General features: G+C 37.1%; 1 protein-coding gene across 4 annotated transcripts in view; it reads left to right on the top strand.

Annotated features, from left to right (window-relative positions):
* The window catches only part of KIAA0586 (KIAA0586 ortholog), a 106,928-nt gene extending 79,936 nt beyond the window's left edge, over window positions 1-26,992 (top strand). For 2 of the 4 annotated variants that reach the window (XM_065871934.1, XM_065871931.1), the window contains 2 exons: window positions 19,564-19,629; window positions 26,636-26,992. In XM_065871934.1, the coding sequence (XP_065728006.1) occupies window positions 19,564-19,629; window positions 26,636-26,787 (218 nt within the window). In that variant the 3' untranslated portion in view covers window positions 26,788-26,992. The remainder of the gene's footprint in view (window positions 1-19,563; window positions 19,630-26,635) is intronic. The other 2 variants (XM_065871933.1, XM_065871932.1) reach the window with 2 other exon arrangements.
* Window positions 26,993-27,738: the final 746 nt, after the last annotated feature.

Below are 27,738 nucleotides of genomic sequence, written 5' to 3'. Positions count from 1 at the left end.
TGTTATGAACCCAGGAACAATTAAATTCTATAAAGTGATGTATTAAAATAGTTCACTTTTAAAAATATTTTTCTTCTTTAGTTTTTCTCTTAAAATTAAGAACCGCATAATAAAGAATAATTAGAAAGTCAAATAGGCTATACTATAATCAATGGGGGAAAATTAGAACATATGTTGTATGGTTAAATGCTAGGACAGATTAGTTGTCAAAGTTGTTTGAAAACCACAGCATTCTTCAGTTTTCTTATTTGTAGATGAAATATATTGCTCAGAAAATATATATCAAAGTGCTAAAAGTAATTACTAATGTAATTGCACTAATTTATCAAAAGCAGGTTACATTTTTGTGGGAAATCACAATAGGTTTCTTTTGACATTATGTCCTGAGTTTAATTCCTAGCCATCGTAGCACCTTGTATACCTTAACATACAGTGATTGTGACTTTAGATATGTGAGAATTAGGAAATTCAAAGCTTATATATATTTAGAAGCCATTTCTAACCATATGTGCAAATGAAAATTTTTGCCTTTGTATTTGAAATATAACTAAATTATAATAGCTCAAAATTACAATTGATTTTAGTAATTTTAAAATCACAGTTAAAAGTTTTTTAAATTGATTTTTTTTCTCATAAAGTATGACAGTGATTTAAAAGCCATGTGTGTAGATCTCTGATAGGGAAGGAATGGGGTACAGAGTAATAAATCTGCCCAAAGTCCATGAATCCAAAGCTGTAATCTGAATAAATGTGTCTTTCACAAATCCATGCTATTATTGATTAATAAAATAGAAATTCACTTTAAAATGTTGCTGAATGTGGGCGTTCTGTTTCCACCTAGGAGGAGGAAAGTGGAGAGTGTCTCTTCTCCTAAGTGTAATAAAATGTCAGATAAACTCTAAAATCATAACATTTCTTGAACCCATCAGAGGACTTATGATGTACAGCAACTAAGTAGCCTGAAGTCCACGGAAAGACAGACTCCTCCCGAGATATGAGACACAAGAACCCTGTCACTGTGCCAGAGCACAGTTACAGAAGAGATACCAGGCACCATACAAGCAGATAAGATGTATTTGACTAGACTTTTCTTTAATGAATTGCTAAAGGCCAAGCATAGAGCCATTGGTAGCTACTGATACAAAAGTGGTTCACTCTCACTTGCAGTCCCTTCTCCACAGACCTCTAGAAACAGAAAGATTAGGAGACTGGAGAGATTCTTCTTCACTGGTGCAGGCCTGGAAGAGGAGAGTGGCCGCCACTGCCAGAAGGACTGAGTTCTTTCCAGCATAACCCTGATACCAAAACCAGGCAAAGACATTACAGGAAAAGAAGATTATAAACCAGTATCTCTCATGAACATAGACAGAAAATTCCTCTACAAAATATTACCAAATTGAATTGAAACTTCTTATTCTTCAACATTCAGCTGCATTTTCCTGAGTCCTTACTGAACCTCCAATTGAAAATGGCTTATTCATCCTTAACCCCACCCTCCAGATCTTTGGTGCCCGGAACATAATCATAATCTTAACAATAGTTTCCATTTACTGAAGCCTTGCTAGGCACTTTATGCTATCTCATTTATTCCTCATAATACCATGCCACGCAGATAGTGTGGCATTTATACGAGAAAGGGTAAGATTCATGAAGGTTAACTAATTTTCCCAGCGCACACAGTTTAGCAAATGAAGGTGTGGAATTCAAGCCCATATCTACTTGAGGGCAAAGCTGATGCTCTTTTCCTTGTTTTATACCATTTTATTGAGTAAGCACTTAATAAATATTTGTGTGACTTAACAGTTTGTGGCAAGAGCTGCCTTTACCATCGCTGTATTCTCCAGACTGATTATTTAAAGTTTCAGAGAAAGTGATATATGGGATAGTTTTGTGGTTTATTAAGATAGGTTTTCCTATTTATTTAATAGACCTTGTTTCCCAACATAGCACTGTGCTTAAATACAGTCAGTGTGTTCATTGAATTGAATTTGATAATTCATTCCATCATTTGCTTTTGACACCAAACAACGTTTAATGCTGTTATTTAGTAAAAAGGTACAAGGAAGAAGAAAAGGTGAAAAATGAGAATAGTTCCTTATAATCATTTTTCAGTTGAAACTTTTGAATGTAGACATGGTGCAGACAGCCACAGTGGAATAATGTAAAGTCATTTTTACTTTTCTAAAAGATTTTGTGATTTCTTTTGTAGTATAAAAATTGTTCGTTCTGGGCTTCCCTGGTGGCGCAGTGGTTGAGAGTCTGCCTGCCGATGCAGGGGACACAGGTTCGTGCCCCGGTCCGGGAAGATCCCACATGCCGCGGAGCGGCTGCGCCCGTGAGCCATGGCCGCTGAGCCTGCGCGTCCGGAGCCATTGCTCCGCAATGGGAGAGGCCACAACAGTGAGAGGCCCGCGTACCGCAAAAAAAAAAAAAAAAAAAAAAAAAAAGATAAAAAAAAATTGTTCGTTCTTTGAGGACATATTAGTTAAGCAAGGGGAAGGGGCAACCAAGCATATGCTAAAGGGTAGAGAAAGTTAAATCGGGTTACATGTTAGTCAGTGAGCAGTATTTTTTAACTCTAAATGAAAGAGAAATAGTGTGAGCATTCATTCACTCATTCTTTTTTTTTTAATTGAGATATTATAAAATTTTCCCTTTTATAGTGTACAGTTCAGTGATTTTTAATATTTTTAAAAAGTTATGGAAATTCCAGAAAATTTTCTTTGCCCTAAAAAGAAATCGCATATTCATTTGTATTCATTCTCTATTCTCCCCTCCCACAGTTCCTGTCAACTGCTAGTCTACTTTCTATGTCTATGGATTTACCTATTCAGCACATTTTATGTAAATGGAATCATACAATATGTGGTTTTTGTGTCTAGCTTCTTCAACTTAACATGTTTTCAGGGTTCATTCATGTAGCAGATGTCATTACTTCATTCCTGTTTATGGCTCAATAATGTTCCATTGTACATTTATTTTTAGGTCAGTGTTTTTAGCATCCTTTTTGTGTAAAGGACTGTAGAAGGTGCTTTGGAGCTAGAGAGATGGATAAGACAAAACATCTGCTCTCAAGGGATATGGAGAAGAAAGGGGGGCTTCCCTGGTGGCGCGGTGGTTGAGAGTCCGCTTGCCGGTGCAGGGGACGCAGGTTCGTGCCCCGGTCTGGGAGGATCCCATATGCCGCAGAGCAGCTGGGCCCGTGAGCCATGGCCGCTGAGTCTGCGCTCCGCAGCGGGAGAGGCCACAACAGTGAGAGGCCCGTGTACCACAAAAAAAAAAAAAAGAAAGAAGAAGAATAAAGGGGGTAGTTTGAGAAGAATAATTTCTTTAAAACACTGAGTCTCAGAAATAATTTGTTAGAATACTATGAAATTCAAAAAGACAAACATCTTTAGGTAATCATACTGTCAAATTGTCACTTTTTTCTCATAGTGCTGAAAAAATAAACACATGGCAGCAAGTGTGTTAGGTCAACTTGCTGATTGTCTTTATGTATATACATTTCTTATATTTTCCGAATGGATGGAGGTGGGAGCATAAACCATATGAGAAAAGACACTCTTCTGGCACATTAATGAATTTTTATCATAGATTATTTCAACTGTTTGTTCCTACAAGAAAGGATTTACACCTTTGATTTAAAAAATAGAAATATACACACACACACACACACACACATATATATATATATATATATATATATAAAATCTAGAGATAAATGTGCTTAACTAAGGCTATTCCCTAAAAATAAGCAAAATGCAAAGAGGATTGATAGGGAAAATCTATTTGAAAAGACACTTAAAATTATTCAAGGATTTCCATAACATTTTTGCTTGTTGGTGCTAAAGTGATTTCTTTTTCTATATAAGAGTATTTTAATTGTGGAAATTATTTAATTTTCTTATTGTTGTAGAATTATTTATACACTGTGTATGGAGCATGTAGATTTTTCTCAAGTCTTTGATATTAAACCTGTCTCACCAAATACATATACCAGGATTGTTCTGAAGACTCACCAGTATTCCAGAAACCTCTTTCATTATTCCAGTAACGCTTTCATTGTTCTTAGCCAGATTTCCTGAAACCTGACTTCAAAGTTTTTATGCTATTTTTTTTAGAAACCAAATTGACGTAAAACATGATTTTAACTCTTCATTAAACTTAGTAGCCTTTTTATTCAACAGCCACTGAGCAAAATTTAACCTTCCAAAATAATCACAGAGGTAAGTGTAGATTTGATAATATCTTTATATTTTAATATCAATGAAATACTGAACCAGGAGTAAGAAGATCAGATGCTACCACTAATCGGAATTATGACTTTTGGTTCTGTTGAACTGGGGATGATGCCCCTGCTCCCAAGAACCAAAGGTCATAATTCTGATTAGTGGTAGCATCTGATCTTCTTACTCCTAGTGTAGTAGTATTTCTATCATACTACACTGCCCTCCTCCAAGTAAAACTAACAACATTGGCAAGTTAGTGTATTACAGATGCTTTTCTTCCAATCAACACAATAATCATTTAAATTTTTTGTGATTTTAGTTTTATATAAATAAAATACAAATTAGATAGACTATTTCAACCACGATAACAATGGATTATTCTACTACCCCAGCTCTACCCTAAATAAAAGAGAAGCTGGATTATTTCAATTCAGAATGAATTAGAGCAGAGAAGTAATATTTTTATACTTGTAGGATGCACTACTCCTGGATTGTTTGTTAGTCTCTAATACATTGTCTCTCAAACTTTGACTTAAGAATCTTGCATTTCTAATTTAAAATGCAGATCCCTGGCTTTACCGTGAGACTCTGATCGGTTGCCTGAGGTGGGGCCTGGGAATCTGAGTGTTAAACTAGCACCCCTGGTCATTCTGATGCAGAAGAAGAAGGACCACCCTTTGTGAAACATTGCTTAATGACTCCAGATGTTCATGCTGATGTCTGTTCTACTGTAGAATTTGAAGCACTACAGCATACAGCTTGTACTCTGGAGTCAGATTGCCTGGGTTCAAATCCTAACTCTGCTAGCTATTCACTAGCTGGTGACCTTGGGCAAGATACTTAACCTTTCTGTGCTTTCCTCATCTGTAATATGGTATCTATTCCAGAAGGTTGATATCCTAGTGGAAGACAGGTAGAGGTGCACTTAGAATAGGACTTGACACATATTAAGAGCTGTGAAAATATTAGCTCTTATTAGCGTGACTGTCTCCAGGACACCTCTCCTTTTTTGAATACCATGTTGTAATCAGCTCTTCTTTAACAGATAGTCGTTGCATCTATATTGGCTCTGAGCTTTAAGGACGTTGGTGAGAAAATGCTAGAGATGGTACATGTTCCATATAGTGTTAGGGAGATAAAGTGACTTTCAACAAATTTTTTTACTCTTCAGTGAATATATTTAAGATAATTTATATTTATTAAACCTTGAGGACTTAAGGACATGGGGAGGGGGAAGGGTAAGCTGGCACAAAGTGAGAGAGTGACATTGACATATATACACTACCAAATGTAAAATAGATGGCTAGTGGGAAGCAGCAGCATAGCACAGGGAGATCAGCTTGGTGCTTTGAGACCATCTAGAGGAGTGGGATAGGGAGGGTGGGAGGGAGACGCAAGAGAGAGGGGGATATGGGGATATAAGTATATGTATAGCTGATTCACTTTGTTATACAGCAGAAACTAACAACAATGTAAAGCAATTATACTCCAATAAAGATGTTAAAAAAAAAAACACAAACAAACAAAACCTAGAATTCTTTTACAAAATTTTTAAATTGATTTGCATGTTGGACAATTAAATATAGTGAAGCTTATTAACCAGGATGATTTCCAATCTATAATCCTATCTACTGGCAAGTGACTGTTTTGGTGCATTGCGTTCTGTCAGCAGTTCTCTCATTTTTTAATCCAAGAAAGAAACTGATAACTCAAGAGCTCAGTAATCATTTATGAGCTGTTGCATCCTGATTAAAAGTAAGGATTAAAATTAGGGGCAGTATTGGGTACATATAAAGGTATTAAAATATTAAATTTCTTAGGGAAAAAACCCTGTAACTCTAATGACAAAAGGCGATATAATTTCAATTGTCATTCCTAGGAACCTTCCTCATGTGTTCTTGACAAACATATTTCACCATTTTATTGTACTTACATATTTTATTTTATTAAATTAATACTTTATTTAAAGTTTCTTATCCATAATAATTTTGCTTTTTACCACTATTATCACTATTATTATTGATGTTATATAGAATAAGATTTTATTTATATAAAATGCCCTCAATTTTTGCCTTTGGACTCAGCCTTTTCCCTATCCCCACTCCAAACAAAGTTCTAACATCATCTGGGTAGGCTTAATACTACTAGCTTTATTACAGAATCATTAAAACATCTTTTTAAGTGGGAAAAATCTCCCAAGATCATCCTTTGCTACAAAAAACAAATAACATTGGTGAAGTAAAAGCCATATTTTTAACCATGTAATTCATATGTAAACATGTAATTCAGGCCTAATGGCAGCTTTTGAAGACATGTTCTATCAAAGCAAACCTGTAGTGATTTAGAAGTGAAGTACAAATGAGAATCATAGACACTGTTTAGAGATGGGAGGGACAAATTAAAATTTAAGCTTAGGACTATGAAGTCTTCTAGGCAAGTTTTATTGATTTTGAACAGTGTTTATGATGTCTTTAAGAAGAAGAAATTCCAAGGGGATTGTCTTTAAACAGTTCTCATTGCTGGTCTAGGGAGAATTCAAGTTATTGACTCTCTTATTTCCCTTTTGTACATAGAGTCATCTCCTTTAAGGAATAGAAGAGATGAAGACCTGGACTTATATGATGTCGTTCAGAAGTAGTAGGGTACTAATTAGCTGGAACTAAGTTGTCTAAGATGGCTTTTTTTTTTTTTGCCGTACGCGGGCCTCTCACTGTTGTGGCCTCTCCCATTGCGGAACACGGGCTCCGGACGCACAGGCTCAGCGGCCATGGCTCACGGGCCCAGCTGCTCCGCGGCATGTGGGATCTTCCCGGACCGGGGCACGACCCCATGTCCCCTGCCTCAGCAGGCGGACTCTCAACCACTGCGCCACCAGGGAAGCCCTCTAAGATGAATTTTTATCGCCTTTCATCTTCTCTAGATTTTCTTTTCTCCTTAGAAACCTCAGTTTGTGGAAGAACCTATATGTTGGGGAATAATGAGTTCTCCTTGGAGTATGTAGCGATAGTTGTCTTATCCATTATACAACTTACTACTTCTTTTCTCTTTCTTCCCCTAACTATCCTGGCTGGTTTGGATAATGGCACAGGAAGCAGATATTGTGAGATAGTTAGTGCATCAGTTAATGGAGCTACTTCAGTCATGTATTCATTCTCCCACCTGTACTGGGACTTCCATTTAGTCAGTCCTATTTCTCGTGACTGGCTATTCCCCGGGCCCTATATTTTGCCTGACCTATATGGTTAACCCATGTAAATACTGTCTTATCACCATCCAAGACTTCTGTGTCTCTTTGATCTGTGGTAATCCCCATTCTGGATTCCTCCTGCTTTCAGGGGTCTCTGATTTTTTTTCCCTGGTCTTGAAATCCTGCTGGATGATGATGTGATATGTGCAATTATAACCTGTTAGCAGACTGTGCTGTGAAGCTTGAACTGGACTTTGGCCAGTTCCCCAGTAATTCTTTTAATTTCATACTGATTTTAGCTTCTAAATAGCACCTATTCCAGCCCTTCTTCCCAAACCCTTAATCCCAATTTTATCCCCTCAATTCTCTCTTTCTTTTAAATATATATTTATTTTATTTTTGGCCACGTTGGGTCTTCGTTGCTGCGCACAGGCTTTCTCTAGTTGCGGTGCATGGGCTTCTCATTGCGGTGGCTTCTCTTTGTTTTAGAGCGTGGGCTCTAGGTGCGCGGGCCTCAGTAGTTGTGGCTCGCGGGCTCTAGAGTACAGGCTCAGCAGCTGTGGTGCACGGGCTTAGTTGCTCCGCAGCACGTGGGATCCTCCCAGACCAGGGCTCGAACACGTGTCCCCTGCATTGGCAGGCGGACTCTCAACCACTGCGCCACCAGGGAAGCCCTCGATTCTCTTTTAATATATGCTTTTGTTTTTCTAAGTTCTGCTCTTTCAAATGTGTTTCAAAAGTTCTACTCTTTCAGTTATAGCTACTCTAGCTCCAACTTCTTATGGCTTTACATTAATCCTTGTACTTTTTCCCCTTTTGGGTTGAAGAAAGAGCTGTGCTTATTAAAACCTCCTTAAAGGTAACTCTTCCATCTGCAGCCTTGATCCCATCTCATTTCTACTCTTGACAAAGGGAGAGGGAGAAAGATATAATCCTGAGAGAAGAAAAGAGTGCAGAGAAAGGAAGGGAAGGAATAGGAAGAAGGGAAAAGGTGGGGTTACATGAGATAGTAGAGGAGAAAGGGAAAGGGGAGAAAGGGAAAGAGCAGGGGTCAGGGGAATGAGGTTGGAATAAGCAGGATCATTCATTCTTATCTACAGAATGAGGGCTGGGCTTGATGATTCTTCAGGTCAGTTGTGGCCACTCAACCCTCATCCTACTACACTTACCAGTATCTCCTAAGCTCCCCTCCGCCATGCCTTTCTCAATGTCTTCACTTGGAACTGTACCCTCCCTTGCCCTTTTTCACCACCTTTCCATCCTAGAAACAAACATTCTTGGTCCACTTTGTGTCCCTGAAGGGCCCGTACTATTTGGTATATACTTCACTTTTAGCCCTTGCATCATACCTTGTAGGATTATTTTCCTATAGCCTCTCCTTCTCTAGAAAGTAAATTTCTTAGAGACAATGGCCTTGTTTCATTCATCTCTGCACCACCTGCTCTCTAGCACAGCACCCTAAATGGTAGGTTCCTGGTAAATGTTTATTGGATCAAATGTATTGGGTAGTCTTATTCTCCCGTCTAGTGCAAGGGCCTTGTTAACAGTTTTCTTCCTTTTTCTATTCATTCTTGAGTAGTTGCTATGTGCTGGGTACTGTTCCAAACCTTGGGGATACTGTGGTGAACATAACAGTTGAATTCCTTGCTTTCACAGAGCTTACATACTTGTGTACATCATAGAAAAAAGTAAATTAATTTACAGCAATTTCAGATGATGTTAAGTGTTGTGAAAAAACATAAAAGGTTTACAGAAGAATGCCAAGTGTCAATGGGCAAATGTGGAGTGACTACTAATGTTGGAAAGTCAGCACTTTGTAACCATCCTAGTAAAGATTAGGTGGGGCAAAGGTCATCAATGAATGCTAAATGTAGAGGGAAATTTTAATAAAGAGCAGGATATTTGCATGGTCTTAAAGTATCTCCTCATAGATTGGTTCATTTAGTAGAAAGGGAAAACATAGGACAGTACCCAGAATGGATGATCAAAATTAGTATTGCCATAGAGGAACAAATGAATACCGTGTGCCTCCATGTGGTTAGGGAAGTCCTCTCTGTAGGAATGGCATTTCCATATAGAATGAAGGGAAGGAGAAATCTTGCAAACATTTGGAGAAGAGTATGTCATCTAGAAAAAGTAGGAAGAATGAAGGTTTTAAGGTGGGAATGAACTTGTTGTGCCCAAGGAACAGCAAGAAGGCCAGTGTGGCTGGAGGGGAGTGTGCAAGGGAGCTGTGGTAGGAAATGAGATAGGAGATGTAGGCAGATCCTGTCGAGCCCTGCAGACTCTGGGAAGGAATTTGGATTTCATTCTGAGTGTGATGAAAAGCCTATGGAGGATTTGAGCTGGGTAATGACAAACTCTAATTTACATTTTTAAAAGGTTCCCCCTGGCTTCTAGGTGGAGAACAGACCATAGGGAGACAGTCATGGAAGCAGGGAGATCAACTGGAAGACCATTGCAGTATTACACGTGAGAGGTGATGGTGGCTTGTGCCCTAGTGGAGGTGTCACAGTGGTCAGGTTCAGGCTGTGTACTGATGGCATATACCTGATAAAGCTGAGGAATAACGTTATTTCAAAAATTACTTATTAAAGCAGATTAGATGTGGAATGTAATTGAAAGCAGAGTCAAGGATTAATTACTCCTAGATTTCTGGTCTGAAACTTACTGGGCAAATGATAGTGCCATTTATTAAGATTAGGAAGACTGAGGAAGGGTGTGTTCACGTGTTCAGCCTCAGTTTTTAGGGTGGGAAGAGTCAATGAAAATAATCTGGATAGTGCAGCAAATGCAAATTGGGAAACCTGAGTTGTGTCTCAAGTACCACAGTAATTTTCACAGTTCCACAGATACATGTCTTCTCTTTTAAGAAACCAATGTGTTTATTATGAAAGTACGAAACAAAACAGTTAATTATAAAATATGTTCAAATACGTACATGAAAAATGCTCTTATTCTCAGAGTTTCTTTGATGGGCTCCTTATTCATCACCTAAGAATAGTGATTACAAATATAAGGCTTTCTTGGGGGGGGGGTGTGTGTGGTTTTTTTCCCCTAAATATTTATTTATTTATTTATTTGGCTGTGTCGCGTTTTAGTTGCAGCATGTGGACTCTTAGTTGTGGTATGCAGGATCGAGTTCTCTGACCAGGGATCAAACCCGGGCCCCCTGCATTGGAAGTGCGGAGTCTTAACTGCCGGACCACCAGGGAAGTCCCTTGGGTGTGTTTTTAAATTAGTAGTAAATGCAGAGGCCCAGGTTGTGCTGGGATTTCCAATGGAAAAAGATGCAGTTACCTGTGAATCATTTTAAGCTAGAATGCTATTTACTATCTTTTAAAATAGGAGAACAAACAACTCTGTTGTGGAATATATACATACAAAGTCTTTAAGTGAAATATTATTGCCAAAAGTTATCTTAAAATCTAATTGTTAATCCCTGTTATATTGTCAACTCAAGATGGACAGGTACTTTTTAGTGTGATGAGACTCCGGTAGTAAGGTTATGGAGAACACTGGCACTTTATTCCTGTGAATATAATTGCAATAATACTGTCCCATCTAATAAAGTCAGAAAAAAATCACGTAGGTAGAAGTGTAGTTCCGAAAGTCTGTGATTACTGCCTTTGTGTTATTCTGCCTACGTTGAAACAAATCAGACTTAGGAAGTCATGGAAATATTATGTTGGCTATTTTCTAATTACTGTGTCAGCCTGATAAATCATTTTCTAAATTTGCCAATTTCTTGAAATAGCTTAACCTATGTTCATAACACTTTACAGGAAGCAGCATAAAATTTCTATGCCGCCATATATTTCTCTTGATGTCACAAAAATACATATTGTATAAATGAAATGTTTTTCTTTGCAAAAAGGCCTGTACACCAAACTACAGTTAATGAATACAAGAATTAGAAAGCAAAACTTCGTTTAGTCTGAGGAAAAACAATTCTTTAAACTGTAACCACATGGCCGTTTCTTGTTTGCATCAACTCTGGGTGACTGTTATTGTCTTCTGTGAATTCTCTGGGGCAGGGGCCTGACTTTGTTGAATGAGCCAATTGTTTTCCTTTGTGTTGCCCATCTAGTAAGTTCCCATCTGGTTTGTATCAGACTGTTTTCACAGCCAACAACTGCTGCCTTCTCTGTATCCTGACACTTCAGGGCCCCATGCTATCAAAGCATGCTGCGATGGCCTTGCTGGCAGGGCCCATACAGCTGTGCCTCACAGCTTGGAACTATTACCCAGAGTAATGGTAACATAGAACTTGGACTGGCCCTTATTCCCCTTGGTGTCGTGTGTACACTGAGCAGAAATTCCCCCTTGCCTGCCTGCCCCCTCACCCCGAAACTTACTAGTCAACAGAAAGTCTTTAAAGCTCTAATTTTAGGATATGGAATAGTGTTGTTCTTATTTTCTAGTGGCTTCCTGTATTTGAAAGCTCATTTTTCATTCTTTCATTCTTTTTCAGAAGTTACCAGGTCTGGCCTTGAGGGAAGTGAACTGGTCACTATGTCACATTTAATTTTTGTTTCCAAATTTAGTTAGGAATGACTAGATATGGCAAAATCCACTGTAAAGACTACACAAATAATATACTGTCTTTTTTAGCTATAGTCACAGGCCAGAACTTGAGAGAGGTTTTCATATTAGAATTTCCATCTCAGAAAATGGATTTTCTGTGTGTAAATTATAGAAGCTCTTAGATTCAAACTGTTAAGTAACTATATTAGGGACCTACTTTGCCTTCAGCTTTGTTGGCTATCAAATATCATTTATAAGAATGTGATAATAGTGACCTTCTATAACAATCTGTGGCCTCACATAATTAAAGTTATATGAATTACTACTGAGTAAGAGTTATAGTTGAGTTTAAATGTAGTTATGATATCATTGCTTTATAGACATGAACTGAAGCAGCAAGCATTATTTTTGTATCCAAAATAAGGAACTAAGTGGCTTTTACAGGATGTTTTAATATTTTTTTTAATATTTATTTATTTGGTTGTACCGGGTCTTAGTTGCGGCAGACAGCCTCCTTAGTTGTGGCTTGCCAGCTCCTTAGTTGTGGCATGTGAACTCTTAGCTGTGGCATACATGTGGGATCTAGTTCCCTGACCAGGGATTGAACCCGGGCCCCCTGCATTGGGAGCGCAGTCTTATCCACTGCACCACCAGAATGTATTAATATTTTAGAAATGCTTTTAGAAATGCCTTCAAGATTAGTTAAACTGAGATTGGTTTGTGCTTTCAATTAAATTGAGTGGGTGATTGTTGTGAACATCGAGCATCCTAAGTAGTAAGTCAAACTAGACTTGTGAGAGTCAAACTAAAGCAACAGCGACAAAAGCAAAAGCTCACCTTCTGCTTCTGAATAATTTCAGCTTACAGGTTTTTCAAGATTTTAAGAAAAGAAATAGGAAGGAATTTGTCTTTAGTCAGCAGTGTGGCCTGCTACTGATGTTAACTTGATGTGAAAGCCTACCTAGTAATGTTAGTTGTTTGGCATTTTCATTTGTTGGAAAAGCAGTTTAAACCTATAAGGGAATCATCTTTTTTTTTTTTTTTTTTTTGTGATACGCAGGCCTCTCACTGTTGTGGCCTCTCCCACTGCCGAGCACAGGCTCTGGACGCGCAGGCTCAGCAGCCATGGCTCACGGGCCCAGCCGCTCCACAGCATGTGGGCACGAACCCGTGTCCCCTGCATCGGCAGGCGGACTCCCAACCACTGCACCACCAGGGAAGCCTCTAAGGGAATCATCTTTTAATTGATGAAACTAACCTATTGGGTTTTTTTTCAACCTCAGGTTTTTCTGGAAGTATAATATACATACAGAAAAGTACACGTAAGTGTACAGCTGAAAGAATTTTCAAAAACTGAGCACACTTGTAAAACCCATACGTAGCTCAAGAAACAGAATATTGCCAGCACCCCCAAAGCCCCTCACTTTCCCTTTCAGACACAGCTTCCACCTCCGAAAGGATAACCACTATTCTCACTTCTAGCAGCATAGATTAGTTCTCTTGTTTTTGTACTTTAGATAAATGAAATCATACAGAATGTATGGCTTCTTTCACAAGGCAAACCTATTGTAATTTTTAAGATTCTTTTAGTTTTCAAACCATTATGGCATGTTTTTATAAAGGATTATCTGAGAGGAATTTGTTTTAGTAGCTGTGTCATAGGCTGTTCAACCAACAGGAAGCACCCTGTAGATAAAGTTGTCTACTAAAACATCGTCTCTCCGTTCTCAACCACATTTTAATGCTGGAATGTCTCTCTAGACATTCCTGCCCCTGAAAGGCAGGAACTCTCTTTGTCATTACACTACACAGCAATACATCCAAGCACTTAAATGGTTTTTAATGAGCCTTAATAATTGAGTGTACATTATTCAAATAAATCATGTCTGCATTCAGGTTAGGTGGGTCATCTATTTTCTGAATTACCAATCAGTTTCCTGGCATTTGAATATAAGCTTTTATGCTGCCAAGATACTATTTCTGAAAATCCTATTATTGACAAGAGTTGTATACCTATTAGATATGCAGCCAATGAGTAACGTATTTGTTTCAAAAGTGTTAACTTCTTCTATATTTATTTAACTACTTTAATAATATTCCCTTTTTTGTTCCTTCAGTGAACTCAAATTAGTATAAAAGCACCAGCTATTCTGAATGTTACTAATTTTAGATTTCTCCTTATTAGATTTGTTTCAAATTCTGGATGTCACTTATTTAAAAACTCTTGTTTTGGGGGTTAAAAAAATTCATGTTTTGGAGGCCTTCATCTTTATATCCTTGTTTTGCAGTTAACAGTCCTGTAGTACTATATGGTTTTCTTAAATACGTAAAGAATTTGTTTAAAACAATAATGTAATGATTTACAGATTTAAGTATTGCTATACTAGTGATTCTTACTAAAGATAGTATTACAGAGCAGAAGATACATTTTCAACCAAAAATAAAAATTTTTTAAATACAAAAGTAGAACATAAAGCCCAGATTCCTATCCTTTTAAATACCACTTTTTGAAATACAACATGGTTACTTTCAAATTGGCACCATATAGCTACAAGATTTTGAATGACCATTTAAAATAAGTTATAGTACTGAAATACGGTGAGTGTTTGGAAGAAGCATAGTGTACAAGTGGTACAATCCCGGTACCGTTGGTGTGCCCTCATTTAAAGCTTTTTCAGCAGTATCCCTGCTTTCCCAGCCTTGGATTCTATTTCCAAATCTAAGATCATTTGTTTTTATTTTGTGGTACTTTTAAACATTTAAATAAAGGTTAACACATTTGCCTTTTGTGATAAAGGTAAAAGGATAAATTATATTCATAGGTAATTTATGACTCAATTTTTAGTCAATATTATCCACTCAGAATTTCCACAGAAATGTTAATAGAAATTTATAGATAAAATATTTAGAAATTTTCTCTTCTCATTCTTTCACTTAAATACCAATGAGTATTATGTTTGCTCACTTTTGAACAGCAGGGTGAGGAAGTGTAAGAACCAACAAACTTGATAAGCAGTTTTCAAAGCACATTGGCCATGGTGTAAGTTGTGTTTGCTACCTTAATCCTCACCTGCAGAGCACAGTATTCACACTTGCAGTAAACCCTGTCACCAGCAAGTGACAGTTATGAGGCAGCTACAGGAAAAAATGAGAATAGTCAACTCTGATATTGACATGGTGGCCTTTTTTTTAAACCATTAGGAGAAATCATTGTAGAGATAAAGATTCTCCCCCAGTTTGGGTACAGGAGAGTTTTGTTTATGGTTATAATAACAGCAATGACAATATGTAGTAGCTGCTATCTATGTTCACTTCCTTTATGTGATGCACTCTGCTAAGATCCTTAATCGGTCCAATTAGGTAAGTAATAGTCGTCTCATTTCATATTTGAGGAACCTGAGACTCAGAGAGGTTACATATTTTGCCCAAGGTTACACAGCTAATAAATGATAGAGCTAGGAGTCAAACCAAGTCCAATTCTGAAATCAAAGGCTATGCTCTTCAACATACTGTATATTTCCTTCATTGACAATTTTTTAAAAGTAGAACAGATAATTTCTGATTATTCTTACAGGTCTCAATATCTGAAGTTACATCTTGGTAGAAGAGTATGAAAATGTTGGGTGGTGGGGAAAGAACTGTTTACTATGGATTTTTAGTTCCTACTACTAATTTGTGACATTGATTTCTTGTCAGTGAACCTTCCTGAATCATGATTTCCTTGTAAGTAAGGATAAGATCATCTCTGAGATCCCTTATAGTTCTACTGCTGTAATATGTGATCTTAAACCAAAAGTCTCCCTGTCAAAATATATTTTGAAAAGATTGCCTTAATGAGATCAATTTTTTGTCAACTGGGAAAAGTTAGAAAATAATCATAGGTTAAATAATAATACAACTACCATTTATTGAGTGCCTCTGTAGGCACTGCTCTAAGTTATTTATATATATCGTTCCGGTTAATGATCATAAGAAACCTATGAGCTAGAAGAGGAAATAGAAGCACAAAGTGGTGATACTTCACAGAGTGTGGTATTTCTCCCAGGTCTCACAGTGGTTGGCACTGTGATTTGCATTCAGGTAGCTTAGCTTCTAAGTCTGTGCTTTTAGCCTCGAGCTTACAGCTGTCTCTCTAGTAAGAGTGTCTGGTTGTTATTTACTTGCCAAAAAAATTTTTTATCTTGCATACCACAGTATAGAATGAACGGAAAAAAAGCAATTTTTTCTAGAAAATGATCTATAAAAGATCATAGAGTATTATATCCATTCCATATAAAGTTTTCAGAAACATTGGTCAGCTGGATATTTCTTGAACAACTATATACAAAGAACTGAAGTAGGCATCTTAGGGAAAATGAAGAAAGATAATGGAGGAAACCATTTATTTGCTTGTCCTTTAAGGAAATCTGGCATTGCAGTAATTTTACTTCAGCCTATGAAGTGGCTTATTGGAGACATTCCTTTAAAAAAATAACAGATTTTGTATGTTATTTTAATTTAGACAATTTTACTAATAATTTAGCTTTTTGTTGGCTGTAAAGAGGTGACTAACATTTACTTGGTTTGGACTAATGAAATAGTTGTTATTTTTTTTAGTTAAAATTCATTTTTTAATAAAGCAAAAATAAGCTGCTTTTGAAAGTTTCAAGAAAATGTTTTTATTAAGCAAAGGACCTGAATATTAGAGAAAACATTCTCCATTTTTTATTGAAAAAAAATGGAGTGTATAAAATTCCCATTTAGTTATTATGAATTTAGAAGAGTGTTCCATTATAGCAGCAACTCCCTTTGGGGGATACATCCCCTTTGGAGTGTGAGCCTGTCAGAATAGAAGGGAGCCCTTGTTGGTTTGAGAAAGCCCCAGAAGTGATTCAGACTTTCACTTCTCCTACGCCAACCCTCTGTTGAAAATCACTGGTTTAAAAAAGGTATCACAGCTCTTTTTTCCAAAGTATCCGGGTACACTATTTAGCACCTTCTTTATTAATTTTTTATTTTTATTTTTTTTGGCTGCGTTGGGTCTTCGTTGTTGCACACACACTTTCTCTAGTTGTGGTGAGCGGGAGCTACTCTTTGTTGGGGTGTGCAGGCTTCTCATTGCGGTGGCTTCTCTTGTTGCAGAACACAGGCTCTAGGTGCACGGGATTCAGTAGTTGCAGCACTCAGGCTCAGTAGTTGCGGCACACGGGCCCTAGAGCATGTGAAATTCAGTAGTTGCTGTGCATGGGCTTAGTAGTTGTGGCTTGCGGGCTCTAGAGCGCAGGCTCAGTAGTTGTGGTGCACGGGCTTAGTTGCTCCATGGCATGTGGGATCTTCCCGGATCCAGGATTGAACTCGTGTCCCCTGCATTGGCAGGTGGATTCTTAACCACTGTGCCACCAGGGAAGTCCTCCAGTTAAAGAGGATTGAGACAAAATGTCTTACTCTTTGTGGCCTTCACAGCACCTAGTATAATAAACACATCAAAGGTATTTGTAAAAATTTTTTTAATTGAACCCTAGCTAGACCTAAGGTAGGTTTTCTTTTTCTTAGTTTCCACCCAGTTTTGTTTAGTCTGAAAGGGATGCTGTTGCTTATTTCTTACTATAATACAATAGATTAGTTTGAATTCTGGGCTTCCAGGCAACCACCTCAGAGAAGACTGCCGTTTAATTTACTTGCTACAAACAAATGGTTCTTCAGTGGAGGGGGCCTCTGCGGTGGTACTGATACCTCTGCTTCCATGTTTGTACTATAGGTGCTATATAGAATCTGAAAGGTGCCTAGCAGTAACTTCTCTCACTGCTAACGCTCAGAAACTTAAAGGCAGAGGGGGAAGTGAATGTAGATAGTGTCTAATAGTAACATCATAGTAAGCACTTTTAATGCTTTTAAAGATTTAAAAGCTGTATTTAAAGATTTGTTTTTTAGAAACTATCAAAGTTAGATGCTCCATTTGGGCTAATTTTCAGATTATCGGTGTATAAGTAATTTGTATTTGCCTACAAATTTACCCTTATAAAATTATATTTTCTTCTAAAACTATACTTTTTAAGCTTTAATTTTTCTTCATTAATCTGCATTGCCTTTAAGTTTTTTATTGAAGTATAGTTGACGTACAATATTATATGTTACAGGTGTACAATATAGTGATTTACAATTTTTAAAGGTAATAATATATTTATAGTTATTATAAAATATTGGCTATTTTCCTTGTGTTGTAAAATATACCATTGTAGCTTATTTTATACATAATAGTTTGTACCTCAGCAGATGAATGGATAAAAAAGATGTGGTGTGTACACACACACACACACACATACACACACACACACACACACACACACACACACACACACAGAGTGGAATACTACTCAGCCATAAAAAAGAATGAAATTTTGCCATTTGCAACCACATGGATGGACTTGGAGGGTCTTATGTTAAGTGAAATAAGTCAGACAGAGAAAGGCAAATACTGTATGATATGACTTACATGTGGAATCTAAAAAATACAACAAACTTGTGAATATAACGAAAAAGAAACAGACTCACAGATGCAGAGAACAAACTAGTGGTTACCATTGGGGAGAGGGGAGGGGCAATATAGGTGTAGGGGATTAAGAGGTACAAACTGTTATGCATTTAATTTTTTAACATTTAAATATGTGTTTCCTACAGCGTAACTACAGTAGTTTAACATGAATGTTTGTCACCAGTGGGAATATATTGCTTGGCTTAGTGAACTGTGTAATGCTTAAAATCACTTTCATTTAATTATCTTCTTTTAAATCCACCTGAAATTTTCGTGAAATAAAGGAAGCTTGAGAGATGACTGATTTTTATCTTAGAGAAAATCAGAAAATACTGATTATACCATACTGTAAATTTTTTCTGAATCATTCTGAATAACAGTGGTTATTAACAGTAACTGACTATATTTCAGAGCAGAGGTTAACAGCATGCCATCAACTGGGGCATATGCCTTAGGCACCCAGGGTATCTTTTTGGCCTGAGAACTATATGTACCACAGGTTTCTCTCTTCAGTTATTTAACTTTTCTCGGCTTTATAATTCTCTAGCTATAAAAAGAGTTTTTCCCCAGCCTATTTCATTTTAATATTAAAATTTGGCTTTGGTTTAACAGGGTAGTGTTCTTCTGTGCTCCCTGACAACTTTACTGGTTTTTTCACATGGATTGTGTTGGGCAATATGCCCCAGGCTGGCCTAGGGAGAAGGGAAATTCTAAACTTCTTTTTATAATGATTAAATCCTTAAGTAAGAGAACCTGTGAAAACTTTTAGCCTTGGAAGAAATGGCCCATGAGTTTCTCTTACTAAATACAAATAATTATGCAAATTCTTTCATGATCCTTGGTTTCCCCCTTTTCCTAATCTTCGATGCACAAAGATAATAATCTATTAGGTAAAGTATTATTCTATTGGCAGTCATTAAAATTCAGCTGTTTAACTTCCTTCTTTATATTAAGGCCACAAGGTCAGGCTTCTGTTTGCCTGATTTTATGAAAGTAACTGTGGGAGTGCATTTGGTTTGTGGGTTTTGTTTTTTTTTAACAGCAGGAATGAATCATGATTATTTCTATGCTTAACTGATTTTCTTATGAAAAAAATTTTTTAACTGTAGCTTCACCAGGTGATATGGATCAGACACAAATTGAACCCAGTCTGTACCTAGCATCCGTATTTACAGGTAAGATTTTTTACTTTAAAAGTTTCAGATTTTTTTCATTTCCTTCTTTCTTTCTCTCATAATAATCAACACAGTAGAGAAAATAATTACAATTTTTTATTCTTTTAAAATATCTATAAACTTACCCCAGGTATAGAACTCCCTTCATGCACTAAACTCAACTCTCCAAAAGTTAGGAGACAAAAAAAATCTATCATTTCCTTTTGGAAAGTTTATAAAATGTTGAATTAAAAGGCTGCAGGTGTGGTATTCAGAGCACTGAGGCTAGTACTCGAGATAATTCCATCTGGGGGAGGTTATTTGTTGGGACAGGACACTGTTTAAACTTTGAAGTCAGTTTTAAACAAAGTGAAGCAGCTGGAACCTGGCATAAGAAGAAACAAATCTTTCACGTTAACTATTGCTTTTTGGAGAAAAAAAGATTTGGACTTGTTTTTACAGGTGCCAATACATTTATTCTTCCTATAGGAACTGCTGTATTTTTATCTTAAATTATAAATTTTAAAATAAGCATTTGTCAACTCACTTAAAAAACAGAAGCAATAGTAAACTTAAAAAATGTAATAGGGTGTTTATTTCTAAAACACATTTTGGGATGAGACTCTAGTAACATTTTAAATCACTCTTTTAAACATGAAAGTAAGGAAAGAAATGTTTAATACTGACTAATTCTGTAAAGCGGAGGCAAATCTCGTTTTACATACTATATACATAACATCGAATGACCAGGCATCTTCTTCATCGAGGCTTGTAGTATTTGTTCTCAAGCACTGAAGCTCTGATGTTGCAAAATCTGTAGGGCTGGGTTAAGTATGTGAGGAGAATTGAATACAGCAGGATAGTTTAGCAGCTGCTTAAACAAGGAATTTAAGCAAGAGTAGATGAACCCGCGGTGGACAGGAAAAAATGCTTCAAGAACTCAGTAAAACACAGCTGAAATACTGTAACATTTTCATAGACATCTGGGAAGCAACTGTTTTGCTGGAACTCAGGGTTGATTTTAAAGACTGGATGAGTCTAAGCAAGCTGGTAGCCGTAAGGAACCACAGACTCTCTAGGTAGAAACAAATCAGTTTGGTTCAGCAATCATTTTAAGGCCCAGTGTATACCTAGCATTATGCTACAACTTTGTAGAATGCAGACGTAAACAAGACAAAGTTGTCCTCATGGGGCACATTTAACAGGAGCAACAGACCCACAAGCAAATAACAGTAATACAAGAGATAAGGTCACAGATGCTTAGTGTGTACCTACTGTACTAGTCACGTGGAAGACAATGAGTGTAAGTTGCAGTCCCTGCTCTTAAGGAATATATTGTCCAGTGGAAGTGACAGACACATAAATAATTACAGTGCAGTCTCCTAAGTGCTGCAGTAGCATTGCCTTCAGAGAATAAGGCATCTGCAGTTAACAGGAGAGGAACCCCTGTATTTCACCACTACGGCTGGGGAAACAACTCAGAGAGTGTAATTCATCTGCACATATTCTTGAGTATTTAGGGTCCGCAGACCCCTTAGAGACATTGATAGCTATGACTACCTGCCTCCCTTCCAAACTGTACTTATATGAAAATAATTTGCATTATGGTTTCAGGGTATTCACAGATAGATCCTGGGTCACCCATCCATGGACTCTGGATTCAGATCCTTCGGGTACTTGATTAAAGATTATTACCTTTGTTTACTTTTTAATTTTATTTTTAAATGTGCAGTATGTAAGAAACTCATCTTGATCTGCATGTAGAAATACCCAAATCCAGGCAATTTAAAGTCACTATACTATCTATTCGTCAACTCATAGAAGAATCCCATAAGTTTATGTGGCTTATACCACATGCGGTTACTGAATCTGAGTGAGGAGTGTGTGGTGCTGCATTCTTCTGTGAACTTACTAAGAAATTTTTTACTTCTTTTCTCTGCTTGCCTCCTGTTGTTTTAGGAGAGAATACTCTGTTTGGATTCCTCTCAGTTTGCAAATAACAGAGACATAATAATGGGTTACCAACTGTTTGAAGATTAGAGTCAGAATCTAAAACCTGCTGATAAAATGGATTATCTAAACCTAAAAAGCTTTTAGAAAGTTTTGTATATGTATTTTTAAAAATACACATGTGATATACAGGCAAATTCTTAAATGGACATAAAAAATCTTGTATTATTACTTTATGACTTAGAATAAATTAGTTTTAGATTTTCTGTTCCTTAGTCTTACAATCAAAGAATAGAAAACAAAATTTCTTTATGAATTTTAAATATTTTTAAAGCAAAAAAATTGAATTTCAAATGCCTAAAGAGTTTTACCGATACGACTTAGGATGCTTCAAATACATGGTCTCGCTCAGTGACATCTCCTGCTTAAATGCATGCCAGGTTAAATGACGTACTGCCTACCCACGGAATCAAGGAATAATCTCCCTTTTTTAAAAACAAATCTGAAAACAGCTGTTGAAACAATTACATCATAGAGTAATGACATGACTGTGGAAAGTTAAAAAGTCAAACTTTGAAAGCATCAAACTACATTTAATATAGGTAGAAAATTTATGTTTGCTTTAATGATGATTTATTAAGATATTACGTCTTTTCTTTAAAAACAAATTAAACTCTGTGAGGACCATAACTGCATATGAATGTGACTCTTTTTGCCTGTTAACAGTGATGCTTTTGAAAAACGTTTCCAGTCTAAAAAGTCCTCTTTTAAAGCTCTAAAACTGTGACTGTTTAGCTTGTGTAAATGAGCGCTTCAAAAAACCTTTCCAAAATGTACATTAACAAACACCTTTAGATAAGGTGATGCATTTTATTGATATAACTCATTGATTAAAACTCAGTTACTAGGGCTTCCCTGGTGGCGCAGTAGTTGAGAGTCCGCCTGCCGATGCAGGGGACACGGGTTCGTGCCCCGGTCCGGGAAGATCCCACATGCCGCGGAGCGGCTGGGCCCGTGAGCCATGGCCGCTGAGCCTGCGCGTCTGGAGCCTGTGCTCCACAACGGGAGAGGCCACAACAGTGAGAGGCCCGCCTACCGCAAAAAGAAAACAACCAAAAAAACCTCAGTTACTAGAGTTAAAAGTAGCATAATTATTTGGAGGCCTTCTAAAGCTGTGGGGTTTTTTTCTTAGTGTATTTCAGTGACACATTCTTATCCCTCTCTCCTAAGTCGACTGCCTTTTGCAGCCCACTCTGAGGGTCATTGCCTCTTAGGATAATTTCTTTCCAGTTCCATAAAAGTAAGTGCTAATCTGTTTTAAGTGCTTTTGATTTGCCAACACTATTCAAAACACTTTATATGCATTATCCCATTTAATCCGCGTAAAACCCTCTGAGGTAGGTACTCTTACCTTTATTTTGTAGATGAGGAAATGAGGGTTTAGAGAAGTTATGTAACTTTCCAAAAGTCCCTTATCACTCATTCTCCCTCGTACTGCTTACCTATTTTCCATTATAGCACTCATCACCGCCTGACATAATATATGTTTGTTTCCTTACTTGTTTGTCATTTGCCCTTCACATCCAGCTGGGATATGATGTCAGTGAGATTAGAGCCTTTGTTTTCTTCACTGCCGAAATCTCCAGAGTCTAGAACAGTGCCTGGCACATAGGTGCTCAGTTAATATTTATTGAGTTAACAAATGGATGAGCCTAGCCCTGCCCGATTATGGAATCCATGCTCTGTTCCTCCCCCTTCCTCTTTTACTCCTTCCCACACGAAAACCTCACACTGACAGTCTTGATGGGACCATTCCCAGGTGACTGAACAATAGACCTCATTTGGACCCCAGACTTGACTGATCATAAAGGGACTTGTGCTTGAAACTTCATCACTGCTCCTCTCCTTAGCTGCCCCTACCATTACATACCACTACTAAAATGGAATTTCCCTCAACAACCTTTAAAAATACTAATTTTTTATGTGGATAATTAAGGTATTTGGTATCAGGCAAAAAGCAGTGAGTTGTAGTCTCAGCTCTACCAATTACGAATTAGGTGAATTATACTAGACTCTTTTGAAAACCTTGTGTGACTCTTCATTCTTGGGTCTCTTCCTACTTATCTAACACTTCCCTTTTGTGTTCCTCTATTTTCTCTTTATTCACCTTTCTTTGTCCTTCTCTTATTTCTGTCATCATTTATTTTGTTGTCCTCTTTTTCTTCATTGCCTTCCACATCTTTTAAGTCCTATCTCACCTGCTACTTCCACCTAATTTAAACCAAGTATTCCTCTACATGTTTATCTCCACTACTAGGTTTTAAGCTTCTTGAAGATGAGGACTATTTCTTTTTCACCTGTGTATCATCTTCTCAACACCATCTTAGCTCCACACATACAGTAGGCTTGTATAGATGTTTAGTTAGTGAGCATATGCTTTTGGAAAAGCCCACTCTGACATCTCTGTGCCTCAGTTACCTTTACCTTGTCTGCCTCCCAGAATTACTGTTAGGATGAGATAATATGATGGGCAAAAGATCTTTGCAAAATTTTAATTGCTGTATAAATCTAAGGCAGTAACTATAAGAAATAGCATAACTTTACAATAATTGAATTTAATATGTTCCTTGAGACTTGGAAACTTCTTCAAGGTCCAAAATAAAAAAATAGTTATAGCTCTTGTTACATCACTGAGCAATTTAATCAGTAATTTAATGTGCAGAGTAGAAAATAAAGGCACATGTAAAGCAGTTTTGTGAAACTGGATAACAAAGAAAAGAAGAATATCTGGCATCAGTGTAGTTTTTGACAGATACGTAAGTAATGCAAGGAATGGAATTTTTCTTAATCGGGGGAAGATAACATTTAATTTTACAGGTTGAAAATTAATTTTGCTCTCAAGCCTTAGTTATATCCTGTGTTGGTTTTTACTTTATTGACGAGGTAAGCTCTGATCTTGGATACTTCTCTTGGTTATTTTGTATATTCTGCATCACAGCTTTGTAAAATGTCAGAATATTTAAACAATGCTTATGTCCTATGAAGATTTTTTTTTTTTTTTTTTTGCGGTATGCGGGCCTCTCACTGTTGTGGCCTCTCCCGTTGCGGAGCACAGGCTCCGGACGCGCAGGTTCAGCGGCCATGGCTCACGGGCCCAGCCGCTCCGCGGCATGTGGGATCTTCCTGGACCGGGGCACAAACCCGTGTCCCCTGCATCGGCAGGCGGACTCTCAACCACTGCGCCACCAAGGAAGCCCCTATGAAGATTTTTTAAAAGAAGTTCTTATCGTTTCTTTTTTTAAAATTTATTTCTTTTTAAAATTTATTTTTGGCTGTGTTGGGTCTTCGTTGCTGCGCTCAGGCTTTCTCTAGTTGCAGCAAGCAGGGGTACTCTTTGTTGCAGTAAGCAGGGGCTACTCTTTGTTGCAGTGTGCGGGCTTCTCAGTGCGGTGGCTTCTCTTGTTGCAGAGCACGGGCTCTAGGTGCGCCGGCTTCAGCAGTTGTGGCTTGCGGGCTCTAGAGCACAGGTTCAGTAGTTGTGGCGCACGGGCTTAGTTGCTCCACGGCACATGGGATCTTCCCGGACCAGGGCTCGAACCCACATCCCCTGAATTGGCAGGCAGATTCTTAACCGCTGCCCCACCAGGGAAGTCCCTTGAATGTTTATTTAATATATATTTTTTCAGCATTTAAAATGTGTTTGGCATCATTCCAGACACAGAGACTACAAGTATTGAATAAACCATAAGTTTATAAACAATAAGTTTCTTAATTTTAGTTTTTATCATATCCTGTCAGAGCTAAATTTCAACAAGTCTTTTCCTATTTAAAATATTTGTTCTATTTAAATTGATATAATAATTGTTTTCTTCTTAAAGGATTATGCTGTTGCATTACAGTTTGTAGTACTGCTATAATTATATGAAATCTTATTTCACGTTCCTCTTTTATTAAAAATAAATTGATACAAGTAACAAAAAGGAATGGTATATTAAAATAGTCTTTGTTAGACTTCCTAATATGAAAGGAATTTTTCTTTTACAAGTATTTTGATCATCTTGAACAGCTGTGATTGAGTCATCATTGAATCTCCAAAACTGACTTCTTTTACTGTGGTCCCTATAAAAACTTGATGGAAAATTTCACTTTATTACTGTGACAACTATTTTAAAAGTATAAAGGAGTTTTAGAAAAATTACTATGACTCTTGGCTCAGAGATGTCTTTAAGATTATTTAGGATAGTTTACTTTTAAGATGCTTATTATTATATATATATGGTAAGTACATGAAATTTGAAATGAGGATTTTTGTGGTCTTAAATAGTACCAAGTTGTCATTCTTTATGCTCTTAGGCAATGTGCTTTTTAAGCTTAGAGGAGTGAATTAGGTTATATGCAGATAGATATATATATGTAGTCTACTCTGGGTTTTTTAAAACATATTAATGAATTCTTCATTTCAAACTGCCTCCCTGACTTGGTCTTACCTAGCATTTATCATTTGTACCACAGCTTTGGGCACTTGTATACCATCTTAGCCTATTCAGGCTACTATAACAAAATGCTATAGACTGAGTGGCTTTTAAACAACAGAAATTTATTTCTCACAGTTCTGGAGGCTGGACATCCAGGATCAAGGTACCTCTTCCTGATTCCTGTGTCCTCACATGGTCGAAGGACTAGCATGGTCGAAGGGGCTAGCAAACTCTCTGGGGCCTCTTTCATAAAGGCACTACTCTCACTCATGAGGGCTCCATCCTCATGACCTGAGCACCTCCCAAAGGCCACACTTCTTAATACCACCACACTAGGCATTAGGATTTCAACATATGAATTTTGGGGAGACATAAACATTCAGATCATAACATATACTTCTAAAATGTTGTTTCTTAATTGTTCAGGGGTGGAAGTGGAAAGGAGGGTGTATTTTACCTCTGTGACAAGTTCTGAGCACCTTGAGAAAAGAAATTATCGCAGATGCAGTCCTTTTTTGATCCCCAGTATTATTTAGGAAAATTTAAGGCACGTAAATACTCAGGTACACTTGTTTAGCTGAAGGAGTTTCTCCTTTTTACAGGTGGTAAAGCAGTTCCACTCTTCACTTCGCAGACATCACCTGCCAAGATGTCCGTGACGCCACCCTCAGTGAACCTGGAGGACTGCTCTCAGTCTCTGAGCATCAGCACTGTCCAGGGGGACACAGAGTCCTCGGGAACAGATACCTTCTGAATGTAAAGTGAGAGCCAGTACAGTATTTGTGCTGCTGGTTTTGAGGTCATTTTTCTCTGGCATAAAACTATCTCTCAGACCATTTTGGTCCTTCTCAGACCATTTTGGTCCTTCAACATATTCAGAAAAACAATTTTTAATCTTTTATTAAAATGAAAAGTGTAATTTGGGTATTTAGGTGACATTTTAAAATAAAATAATTTAAATGGATATCATCATGAGTCTGTGTTATTTCTTAGAATCCTGAGGCAGCGTAGAATAGTGGAAAGGGCATAACTTTTGACATCTAAAAATTTATTCTACAGATATAATTATCTGTACTTAGTTATGAAATTAAGTTGCTCAAGGTTATTCATTCCAAATTTTTTATAAGAGCAAATAATTGGAAGCAATCTAATATCTCTCAGTAAGGAACTGATTAAAAAAGTGATAGTACAACTGAATACTAGGTGGCACAAAAAAGAATTTTAAAATGTTTATGTATTGATATAGAATTATCTCTGAGATCTATTGGGGTTTTTTTCATTGATTTTTAAAATTGAAGTACAGTTGATTTACAATATTATGTCAGTTTCAGGTCCACAGGATAGTGGTTCAGTATTTTTGCAGATTATATTCCATTATAGGTTATTATAAGATACTGGGTATAATTCCCTGTGCTATACAGTAAATCCTTGTTGCTTATTTATTTTATATATAGTAGTTTGTATCCGTTAATCCCAAACCCCTAATTTGTCCCTCCTCCCTTCCCTCTCCCCTTTGGTTACCCCAAGTTTGTTTTCTATGTCTGTGAGTCTGTTTCTCTTTTATATATACATTCATTTGTATTATTTTTTAGATTACACATATAAGTGGTATCATACAGTATTTGTCTTGTCTCACTTATTTCATTAAGCATAATAATCTCTAGGTCTGTCCACGTTACTGCAAATGGCAGTGTTTCTTTTTTTT

This window comes from Phocoena phocoena, chromosome 2 (genome assembly GCF_963924675.1).
Source record: "Phocoena phocoena chromosome 2, mPhoPho1.1, whole genome shotgun sequence".
Lineage (NCBI taxonomy): Eukaryota > Metazoa > Chordata > Mammalia > Artiodactyla > Phocoenidae > Phocoena > Phocoena phocoena.
Note: the sequence above shows the minus strand (reverse complement) of the source record. Positions and strands in the feature narration are given on the sequence as shown.